The 12500-nt window shown below is 38.9% G+C and overlaps 1 protein-coding gene across 3 annotated transcripts in view; it reads right to left on the reverse strand.

The window, feature by feature from the left end:
• The window catches only part of lmx1b (LIM homeobox transcription factor 1 beta), a 303566-nt gene that overhangs the window by 21516 nt on the left and 269550 nt on the right, over positions 1 to 12500 (reverse strand). For 2 of the 3 annotated variants that reach the window (XM_062960410.1, XM_062960408.1), the window contains one exon: positions 6184 to 6345. In XM_062960410.1, the coding sequence (XP_062816480.1) occupies positions 6184 to 6345 (162 nt within the window). The remainder of the gene's footprint in view (positions 1 to 6183; positions 6346 to 12500) is intronic. The other variant, XM_062960409.1, reaches the window with a different exon arrangement.

The raw sequence follows: 12500 nt of genomic DNA on the forward strand, positions 1-12500 counted from the left end.
TTTCAGCCCTTTTTTTAAGACTGAAAAAGCCCCCCTCGGCTTATACTCGGGTGAGGGCCCTGGTTGGCTTATATTTGGGTCAGCTTATACTAGAGAATATATGGTACATTAATTATTTTTCTCTATTATTATTGGTATTATTGCATTTATTATTTTTCTCTGTTATTGTTGCTACTATTACATTTATTTTACTCTGTTATTATTATTAATACATTTATTATTTCACTCTGAATATTATTATTGCATTTATTATTTTCCTGTATTATTTATTATTATTATTATTATTATTATTATTATTATTATTATTATTATTATTACATGTATTATTTTACTCTATTATTATTAAAAAGGATACATAAGCACATTGACATTGAAGAAGACGAGAATAATTTGATCAGAGTCGGAGAGTCTTATCTTAAATTTTGTAAATACAGTATCCAACACTCGCTTATCCAACGTTCTGGATTATCCAACGCATTTTTGTAGTCAATGTTTTTAATATATCGTGATGTTTTGGTGCTAAATTCGTAAATGCAGTAATTACAACATAGCATTACTGCGGATTGAACTAATTTTTCTGTCAAATTTGTTGTATAGCATGATGTTTTGGTGCTGAATTTGTAAAATCATAACCTAATTTGATCAGAGTCGGAGAGTCTTATCTTAAATTTTGTAAATACAGTAGAGTCTCACTTATCCAACACTCGCTTATCCAACGTTCTGGATTATCCAACGCATTTTTGTAGGCAATGTTTTTAATATATCGTGATGTTTTGGTGCTAAATTCGTAAATGCAGTAATTACAACATAGCATTACTGCGGATTGAACTAATTTTTCTGTCAAATTTGTTGTATAGCATGATGTTTTGGTGCTGAATTTGTGAAATCATAACCTAATTTGATGTTTAATAGATTTTTCTTGATCTCTCCTTATTATCCAACATATTCGCTTATCCAACGTTCTGCCGGCCCATTTATGTTGGATAAGTGAGACTCTACTGTATTCAAAAACATTTAACCTACTTGATGCCTCAATTAATGTAATTTTATTGGTATCTATTTTTATTTCTGAATTTTACCACCTTCGGCTTATCCTGGAGTCAATGTTTTCCCAGTTTTTTTGTGGTAAAATTAGGTGCCTCGGCTTATATTCGGGTCGGCTTATACTCGAGTATATACGGTAATCTTGTACCATCTCCAAGATAGCTTATTATAAACACATGGGCAAATACAGGTATTCCAAAATCCAAAATGCAAAACACGATCATTTCGGATAAGAGATGCTCAATCTAGATATTGGTGTCACTCCTCAATGGGATATTGTCGTGTCGGAGACAAAAGAAGCCAGTAATTCCCGTCTCGAAGAGTTGGAGAGCTAATGTAATATTTTTCTGGCTGCTCTGCAATTCCCAAGGGCCGGTTTATACAGTGCACGGAGCACAGATATTAAATATCTAAAATAAACAAAGAAAGAAAGCTTCTTCTGGAGCCCGAATATAAGCAGTCGTCTGAGCTGGAGAAGGAAACCTTTCACTTGCCCCTGTAAAATACTTAATTTTCTGGACCTGCTCTTGGACCCCAACAATATTTCCATAATTACAGTGATAGTAGGAAGATCCCACCATCCTTCCGTGGCATCGCTACTATACTAATCCACGGAAGTGTATTTTCTCTAGGGAACGAACATGACTTCATGGAGTGCTGTTGACCTTCCTGCCGAAGCGGTACCTATTGATCTACTTATATTTGCCCGTTTTCAAACTGCTAGGTTAGCAGAAGCTGGGGCTCGCCGTGGGTTAACAGCAGGCAGAAATTATATTACATTAGCTCTCCAGCGGGTTAGCAGAAGCTGGAGCTGACAGCGGGAGCTCACCCCGCTCCCTGGATTCGAAACGGTGAACCTTTCGGTCGGGAAGTTCAACAGCTCAGCAGTTTAACCCACTGCGCCAACCTAGCAGTTCGAAAACATGCAAATGTGAGTAGATCAATAGGTACTGCTTCGGTGGGAAGGTAGTCATGCCGGCCACATGACCTTGGAGGTGTCTATGGACAACGCCGGCTCTTTGGCTTAGAAATGGAGATGAGCACCAACCCTCAGAGTCGGACATGACTAGACTTAATGTCAAGGGAAAACCTTTACCTTAACCTATTATTATTGTTATTATTATTATTAGTAGTAGTTGTTATTGGTGTTTTTGATGTTGTTGTTGTAGTTGTAGTTACACCACAACTCCCATAATTCCTTAGCATTGAGCCATGGCAGTTAAAGAGCTCTCAATCTAACAATATCATAGTATATAATACTCACGATATACTAATAATATAATATACTAGCTGTGCCCGGCCACGCGTTGCTGTGGCAAAGTGGTGGTGGTATTGGTTAAAAATTGTTGTGTAATTTTTATTTGACTTTATTTGCATTTTTATTAATTTTATTGTAAGTTATATTTTTATTTATTATATTTTATTATTTTCTTGTATTATTTTTAGTTATTTTCTGTTATTATAGTATTTTATTGTATCAATTTTTAGTGTTTTTTATTATTTTTATTGGGTTGCTAGGAGACCAAGTGGGTGGAGCTTAGCCTTCAAACTGGCAGCAATTGGATAAAAGCTATTATTCCTCTCCCTGTTATTAGGACTTTATTTTTCTTTTCTTTTTGTTGTATCAACCTAGAGGCGTGGATGATGGGTTGTGTTGTCAAATTTCGAGGTTGGGGGGCCTGTAGTTTTGTTGTTTTGTGGGTCGCCGTGATGCCATCACTCTTTTATATATATAGATTGTATATACATATAATATTGATAATAATATTATAATGTAATACAATATAATAATAATACACTATTATAATTGTATATTATATATTACATGTAATATGACTAATAATATTACAATGTAGTGTTATAGTACAATATAGTAATTTATAATGCTCATATTGTGCTATCTTAATAATATAATATACTAGCTTTGCCCGGCCATGCGTTGCTGTGGCTTCTGCTTTCAGAGTGTAGTTCTTTATTTACTGTCCTGGTTTTAGAGATTATATTGTTCTGTATTATTATAATTATTACATATTATATTTATAATCTTATCTGCTTAGAACTGGATTATATGAGGCCCCTTCTACACAGCTGTATAAAATGCACACTGAAGTGGATTATATGGCAGTGTGGAGTCCAGATAATCCAGTTCAAAACAGATAATATAAGATTATAAATGGGTTATATAGCTGTGTGGAAAGGCCTTGAGTCTACACTGCCATATACTGTAATCCAGTTAAAATCTGATAATCTGTATTTTATAGGCAGTGTGGAAAAGGCCTAAGTGAGGCCTAACTCTGCCTGTCCCCTGGGCTGAGTGGGTTGCTAGGAGACCAAGTGGGCAGAACTTAGCCTTCTAACTGGCAGCAATTGGATAAAAACAATTATTCTTCTCCCTCTAATTATTATTATTCCTCTCCCTGTAATTAGGACTTTATTTTTCTTTTCTTTTTGTTGTATCAACCTAGAGGCGTGGATGATGGGTTGTGTTGTCAAATTTCGAGGTTGGGGGGCTGATGATGGATGTTGGAAACAATTATTCTTCTCCCTCGAATTAGGACTTTATTTTTCTTTTCTTTTTGTTGTATGAACGTAGAGGCATGGATGAGGGGTTGTGCTGCCAAGTTTAGTGTTTCTGGGATGTGTAGTTTTGTTGTTTTGTCCTAGGCCGAAATTTCATTACCCTTTTATATATATAGACTAGCTGTGCCCGGCCACGCGTTACTGTGGCAAAGTGGTGGTGGTATCGGTTAAAACATGTTGTGGAATTTTTATTTGACGTTATTTGTATTTTTTTAAATTAATTTTATTGTCACTTATCTTTTTTATTTATTATATTTTATTATTTTGTTGTATTATTTTTAGTCATTTTGTTATAGTATTTTATTGTATTAATTATTTTAGTGTTTTTTATAATTTTTTATTGTATTATTTGTATTTATTTTTTATCATTATTTTATTAACACTGGGCTGAGTGGGTTGCTAGGAGACCAAGTGGGCGGAGCTTAGCCCCCCCACTGGCAGCAATTGGATAAAAACAATTATTCCTCTCCCTCTAATTAGGAATTTATTTTTCTTTTCTTTTTGTTGTATCAACCTAGAGGCATGGATGAGGGGTTGTGATGTCAATTTTCGAGGTTGTGGGGTGTTTACTTTTGTTGTTTTGTCCGCTGCCGTGATGCCATCACTCTTTTATATATATAGATTGTATGTACACATAACTTGTAAGCCGCCCTGAGTCCCCTTCGAGGTGAGATGGGCGGGATATAAATGTTGCTAATAAATGAATAAATAAAACTGCATCAACTCTGCAGTTCACTAGTACATGGAATTAAATCACGCCCAGGTCCCACCAGCCCGAAAGTTTATAAGCGTGGACTCAACCATCCTAGAACGATGGTTTGATGGTCCAACTCAGGGGTCCCCAAACTAAGGCCCGGGGGCCGGATGCGGCCCTCCAAGGTAATTGACCTGGCCCTTGCCCTCAGTTTTAGACTTAGGCTCGCCCAAAGTCCGAAATGACTTGAAGGCACAACAACAACAATCCTAATTAACCTGACTATCTCATTGACCAGAAGCAGGCCCACACTTCCCATTGAAATCCTGATAGGTTTACACAGTATATTGGTTAAAATTGTTTTTATTTTTAAATATTGCCTTGTTCTTTAATTTACTAATACTGTGCAATCCTAATAATATAATATATTGTGTATACATATAATATTGATCATATTATATTTATTTATTTATTACAGTATTTCTACCCCGCCCTTCTCGCCCAGCATGGGACTCAGGGCAGCTAATAATAATAATAATACAACACAATAATATTGTATAATGTAATAATATGAATTATCTATATATATAAAAGGGTAATGAAATTTCGGCCTAGGACAAAACAACAAAACTATACATCCCAGAAACACTAAACTTGGCTGCACAACCCCTCATCCATGCCTCTACGTTCTAAGCTCCGCCCACTTGGTCTCCTAGCAACCCACTCAGCCCAGGGGACAGGCACAGTTAGGCCTCACTTAGGCCTCTTCCACATATTATCAGATTTTAACTGCCTCTACGTTCATACAACAAAAAGCTCCAGCTACTCCAGAAAACCGCCAGGCTTTGAGACTGCAAGGCTATTCACTGCTATTCCACCTGGCCAACAAAGGATTCCCATAAGCCACAGCAATCCGTGGCCGGGCAAAGCTAGTATATTATATATCAAATGTAACATTACTATTAATATTACGGTATAGTGGTATAGTACAATATCTATATATATAAAAGAGTGATGGCATCAGGGCAGCAGACAAAACAACAAAACTACAGGCCCCCCAACCTCAAAATTTGACAACACAACCCATCATCCACGGCTCTAGGTTGATACAATAAAAAGAAAAGAAAAATAAAGTCCTAATTAGAGGGAGAGGAATAATTGTTTTTATCCAATTGCTGCCAGTTACAAGGCTAAGTTCCGCCCACTTGGTCTCCTAGCAACCCACTCAGCCCAGGGGACAGGCACAAGAGTTTGGAGAGACCCCTAAGGGCCATCCAGCCCAACCCTTTCTACTATGCAGCAGGACACAATCCAAGCATTCACAACACATGGACAACGTATAAATACTATACAATACGACACAGGGACATAGACCCCCTCTACCCTCACCACTTTCACAGTACACAAACAACCAAATGCATACTAAACATAAAGACAACCATACAACAGACATTCAATACCACCACGACCTCAACCATTTCTCACCAACACCACCAGACAACGCCACAGCAACGTGTGGCCGGGCACAGCTAGTAGTAATATATAATGCTAATATTGTGATATGCTAATAATATAATATATTGTTTGTACATACACCTTTTAAGCCGCTCTGAGTCCCCTTCGGGGTGAGAGAGGGTGGGATATAAATGTAGTAAATACATAAATAAATAAATGTTGTTGGGTTTTTTTTTATTTTACACTACAAATAAGACATGTGCAGTGTGCATAGGAATTTGTATTTTTTTAATGATAATTCGGCCCCTCAACAATCTGAGGGGCCATGAACCGGCCCTCCACTTAAAAAGTTTGAGGACTCCTGGTCCAACTGGTCATGCTAACCATGGCTGGTCCCCAATGAGTCTTACCATAGGGATTCATGTGGTCACCTGGCATTTGTGGTGGGGTGAGACCTTGCTGGAAGGGGTCCGTGGCGTAGGTGCTCTGGTCCATGGCCACGATCTGCTGCTGCGGCGGCGCAAGCGGCGTGTACGACGTCATCATGCCTTCCATCCGGTTGGACATGACTTCTGCAAGGAAAGGCAACGGTCTTCATCGCAAACATTATAACTGTATCCTCCATTCGCTTCTGGCACGATAAATAAATACCAGCAAAACTATTGACAACTGCCGTATCTGTAGCGTCCATATCCTTGTTGAGCTAAGGGAAGTGGCGTGATGTTGACATATATCAATATGGCATCACAAGGTGCCCTCTGCTCCATTAAACTATTTTGGGTGAGGCACAGAAGTGCAAAGCAATCAAAGCACATAACTTAATAAACTTCACTAATTAACTGATCAAGGTTCTCAGCCAATGCCATACCCAGGCGTTTCATCTGGGGAGCTCAGAAATGTTACATAGCTGAATCCTTCTCTGGATTCAAGCCTTCTGTTTGTTTTGTTAGTTTGGCCTGAGCCTCCTCAAAGCACTACACCTCCCATCATTACCCAAACCCCTCTCTGGCGTGCTATGATTTCTGTTCTTGGTTGAGAAATGCCATTTCCTAATTGGTTCTGTCACAAAAACATGGCAAAACTTTATTACACTGCCAGAACTTGATCTTTGTGCAAGGGACATCATGCTATAAATAGCACATTTTGGTTTGCTGTGTGTCCACAAATTTAACAGAGTTTCAGCCACAAAAACATAGTTTCTGAAGTAGAACAATGACTTTCAAAGTAAAGACAACCCAATAAAACAAGAAGTAACACTTTCAAACAAGGAACAGATTTCTGTAATTATTAAAAAAGTTTTTTTTTTATAAAAGCTATGAAAATTTGCCATAAATCATAGGATAAGGGAAACATTCTGAAATTTGGAGAGCTAACAGTGGTACATGTGCTCTACCACTGTAGCAAGTTTAATCAGGATAGCTAAAAAAATGAGGGTGGGAGAATCCCCCAGTGCTGTTTTTTGCTATTGCGCATGCGCATCTGCCATTAATGAATTAATTACAAATATTTGGAAGTTTCAGGAAGTTTCAAACTTTTTGCCTTCAAAATTCAGGAATGACTTGAGAAATGAAGCACAAGCACCCCCTACTTTTGAAGAGAGTTTAGAACCAATTTTTTTTCTGGATCGCACATGCCTAGAAAACAGGGCTACTCACTATGGGCACTATGGGCAAGACATGGCCATGTCAAGGATGGAAAGCAAAGGATTCTTGGCTTCTTAGCGGGGGGTTGGACTGGATGGCCCATGAGGTCTCTTCCAACTCTACTATTCTATGATTCTATGATTCCCCCAGGAAGGAAGCAGCTAGGATTTAATCCTGCAAGACCATTTGATGCTAATCAAGGTGGCCAATTGCAACTTTCATACTTGTCTCAAGCAGACAAGAGTCATTTCTCCCAGTCTTCTCTCCGCAGATATTTAAACCTCACTAGCCTCATTTCCAACAGATTTCACAATCTCTGAGGATTGTAGTTGTGGCATTGAATGTTTGTCGTTTATATGTATGTTAACAGCCCTGAGTCCCTCTGGGGAGAGAGGGTGGTCTAGAAACAACGTATAGAATCATAGAATCATAGAATAGTAGAGTTGGAAGAGACCACATGGGCCATCTAGTCCAACCCCCTGCTAAGAAGCAGGAAATCGCATTCAAAGCACCCCCGACAGATGGCCATCCAGCCTCTGCTTAAAAGCCTCCAAGGAAGGAGCCTATTATTATTATTATTATTATTATTATTATTATTATTATTATTATTGACACAACGACGTTGTATGACACAGCAAACAAGATAGATATGCTGGATTTCGTTTCACAAAATCACAAGTCGAACACTTCCCAAGTGTCTAGGACTGTGTGATGTATTTTCGGATGATGCGTGCAGATCCCAGTAAGGTGGCCTTTTGCAGTTGATAGATCGTAATTTTGTCAATGTCTATTGTTTCCAAATGCCGGCTGAGATCTTTTGGCACGGCACCCAGTGTGCCCATCACCACTGGGACCACCTGCACTGGTTTCTGCCAGAGTCTTTGAAGTTCAATCTTGAGGTCCTGATAGCGGCTGAGTTTTTCCTGTTGTTTTTCGTCAATGCGACTGTCACTTGGGATGGCGACATCTATTATTATTATTATTATTATTATTATTATTATTATTGACACAACGACGTTGTATGACACAGCAAACAAGATAGATATGCTGGATTTCGTTTCACAAAATCACAAGTCGAACACTTCCCAAGTGTCTAGGACTGTGTGATGTATTTTCGGATGATGCGTGCAGATCCCAGTAAGGTGGCCTTTTGCAGTTGACAGATCGTAATTTTGTCAATGTCTATTGTTTCCAAATGCCGGCTGAGATCTTTTGGCACGGCACCATTAGCATTATGGAGAAACAAACCCAAACGAAGTCTATACTGGCTCGGTCGTCGCCCAGGATAAAAAGGACCGCGGTGGATGCTGCTGATTCTGGACATCCATTGACAAGTGGGCTACGGAATCATCAAACCCCAAATGAACAGTCACAGAAGCGGCAGAAATACACAATGCCAGAAAACCGCACAATTATTATTATTATTATTATTATTATTATTATTATTATTATTATTATTATTATGTGGGCGAAACGTCAGGAGAGAATGCTTCGGGAACATGGCCATACAGCCTGGAAAACTCACAGCAACCCAGTGATTCTGGCCATGAAACCTTCGACAACACAGTGTTATTATAGTGAGATGCCTTGGGTCCCTTATGGAGACAAAGGCAGGATAGAAAGAAAGTGCTATTATTATTATTATTATTATTATTATTATTATTATTATTATTATTATTATTATTATTTTATTGAATGACACATCAAACAAGATAGACATGCTGGATTTCATATCACAAAATCACAAGTCGAACACTTCCCAAGTGTCTAGGACTGTGTGATGTATTTTTGGATGATGCGTGCAGATCCCAGCAGGGTGGCCTTTTGCAGTTGGCAGATCATAATTTTGTCAATGTCTATTGTTTCCAAATGCCAGCTGAGATCTTTTGACACGGCACCCAGTGTGCCCATCACCACCGGGACCACCTGCACTGGTTTCTGCCAGAGTCTTTGAAGTTCAATCTTGAGGTCCTGATAGCGGCTGAGTTTTTCCTGTTGTTTTTTGTCAATGCGACTGTCACCTGGGATGGCAACATCAATGATCCAAACCCTTTTCTTTTCCACAACTGTGATGTCTGGTGTGTTGTGTTCCAGAACTTTGTCAGTCTGGATTCGGAAGTCCCATAGTATCTTTGCGTGCTCATTTTCCAATACTTTTGCAGGTTTGTGATCCCACCAGTTCTTTACTGCAGGGAGGTGGTACTTGAGGCATAAGTTCCAATGGATCATTTGGGCCACATAGTTGTGCCTCTGTTTGTAGTCTGTCTGTGCGATTTTCTTACAGCAGCTGAGGAGATGATCAATGGTTTCGTCGGTTTCCTTGCAGAGTCTGCATTTTGGGTCATCAGCTGATTTTTCGATCTTGGCCTTAATTGCATTTATTCTGATGGCTTGCTCCTATTATTATTATTATTATTATTATTATTATTATTATTATTAAATAATAGCACTTTCTATCCTGCCTATCTATCTATATTATTATTATTATTCTATATTATTATTATTATTATTTTATATTATTATATATTATATTATTATCTATATTATTATTATTGAACTAAAAGATGATAACAACAATAACACATGCACTGTAATTCACTAACAAGATACCAGATGGTGATGGTGATGATGATTGTATACATTCAGTTTTATCATATTTATTTATTGTATTGTTACAAGTGTTTTATTTATTTTTTATATAGAATATAATCAGGTCTTTTCAAGCCTGGTTGTTTGGCTTGGTACTTTGATATGGCCTAAGGCAGGGGTCCCCAAACTAAGGCCCGGGGGGCGGATGCGGCCCATCGAAGCTATTTATCATTATTATTATTATCATCATTATTATTATTATTATTATTATTATTAACATTGAGGCTGGGTGGCCATCTGTCAGGGGTGCTTTGCTTGTGCTTTTGGTGCACAGAGGCAGAAGGGGGTTGGACTCAATGGCCCAAAGGGTCTCTTCCAACCCTCTTTGATATTATTATTGTTGTTGTTGTTATTATTATTATTATTATTATTATTAATTATTATTATTATTACTAGCTGTGCCCAGCCACGCGTTGCTGTGGCGAAGTATGGTGGTATGGGAAATAAAGTATTGAGGAATTGGTGGTAGTTAAGGTAAAGGGTCCCCTGGGCTGAGTGGGTTGCTAGGAGACCAAGTGAACAGAGCTTAGCCTTCTAACTGGCAGCAATTGGATAAAAATAATTATTCCTCTCTCTCTTATTAGGACTTTATTTTTCTTTTCATTTTGTTGTATCAACCTAGAGGCATGGATGAGGGGTTGTGCTGTCAATTTTCGAGATTGTGGGGTGTTTACTTTTGTTGTTTTGTCCGCTGCCGTGATGCCATCACTCTTTTATATATATAGATTGCTTGGTGGCCAACTATAGTCTGGCCCTCCAACGGTCTGAATGATCGTGAACTGGCCCCCTGTTTTAAAAGTTTGGGGACCCCTGGCCTAAGGGCTAATCAATAAAACTTTCTTCTTCTTCAATTTTCGAGGTTGTGGAGTGTTTACTTTTGTTGTTTTGTCCGCTGCCGTGATGCCATCACTCTTTTATATATATAGATTGCTTGGTGGCCAACTATAGTCTGGCCCTCCAACGGTCTGAAGGATCGTGAACTGGCCCCCTGTTTTAAAAGTTTGGGGACCCCTGGCCTAAGGGCTAATCAATAAAACTTTCTTCTTCTTGATGATGATGATAATGATGATGGCAACCATAACAACTACTAGCATATGGACTTGACTACATTTTCGATCAAAGCAGTAATTTTTGGATTCTGGGATTGAATTAAACTTGGAGAAGAATAATCCTGACCTTCTCCCTTCTTCATCTGAAGACAGACACATCAAAGGCCTATTTGGAAAGCCTTGGGGGAAAAAAAAATAAAACGTTGCCCGAGTGGAATGAGATGTTGCTACTTGTTTCCTTGACATCTCTTCCCACGACCCGGGATCCAGACTCCAAGGTGAAGCAACGCCTGTCTGATGACTCCGGCGAGGCTCACCCATATTCAGGGGTTGGTTCTGGTGTTGTGAAGGAAGGTGTCGCAAGCTTTGCGGGGCGGAGGTGCGTGTTTGTCCACTCCCTGCCACGAGAGCGTGCCAGCCCTGACTGGCGCCACGCTGGGTGCCAACCTGGCCGGAGGAGCAGATAAGAGGCATGCCAGGCTCTTGCAAAGGGGATGAGTGACAGGAGATGGAGCTGGTTGGGCCACCCCACCTGTCTTTCAAATTGGGAATGCTTTTATAACACAGCTCCTATTATTATTATTATTATTATTATTATTATTATTATTATTATTATCATCAACACAACGACGTTGTATGGCACAGCAAACAAGATAGACATGCTGGATTTCGTTTCGCAAAACCACAAGTCGAACACTTCCCAAGTGTCTATTATTATTATTATTATTATTATTATTATTATTATTATCATCAACACAACGACGTTGTATGGCACAGCAAACAAGATAGACATGCTGGATTTCGTTTCGCAAAACCACAAGTCGAACACTTCCCAAGTGTCTATTATTATTATTATTATTATTATTATTATTATTATCATCAACACAACGACGTTGTATGGCACAGCAAACAAGATAGACATGCTGGATTTCGTTTCGCAAAACCACAAGTCGAACACTTCCCAAGTGTCTATTATTATTATTATTATTATTATTATTATTATTATCATCAACACAACGACGTTGTATGGCACAGCAAACAAGATAGATATGCTGGGTTTCGTTTCGCAAAACCACAAGTCGAACACTTCCCAAGTGTCTAGGACTGTGTGATGTATTTTCTGATGATGTGTGCAGATCCCAGTAGGGTGGCCTTTTGCAGTTGTCAGATGGTGATTTTGTCAATGTCTATTGTTTCCAAATGCCGGCTGAGATCTTTAGGCACGGCACCCAGTGTGCCCATCACCACCGGGACCACCTGCACTGGTTTCTGCCAGAGTCTCTGCAGTTCAATCTTGAGGTCCTGATAGTGGCTGAGTTTTTCCTGTTGTTTTTCGTCAATGCGACTGTCACCTGGGATGGCAACATCAATGATCCAAACCTTGTT

This window comes from Anolis carolinensis, unplaced genomic scaffold (genome assembly GCF_035594765.1).
Source record: "Anolis carolinensis isolate JA03-04 unplaced genomic scaffold, rAnoCar3.1.pri scaffold_7, whole genome shotgun sequence".
Classification (NCBI taxonomy): Eukaryota; Metazoa; Chordata; class Lepidosauria; order Squamata; family Dactyloidae; genus Anolis; species Anolis carolinensis.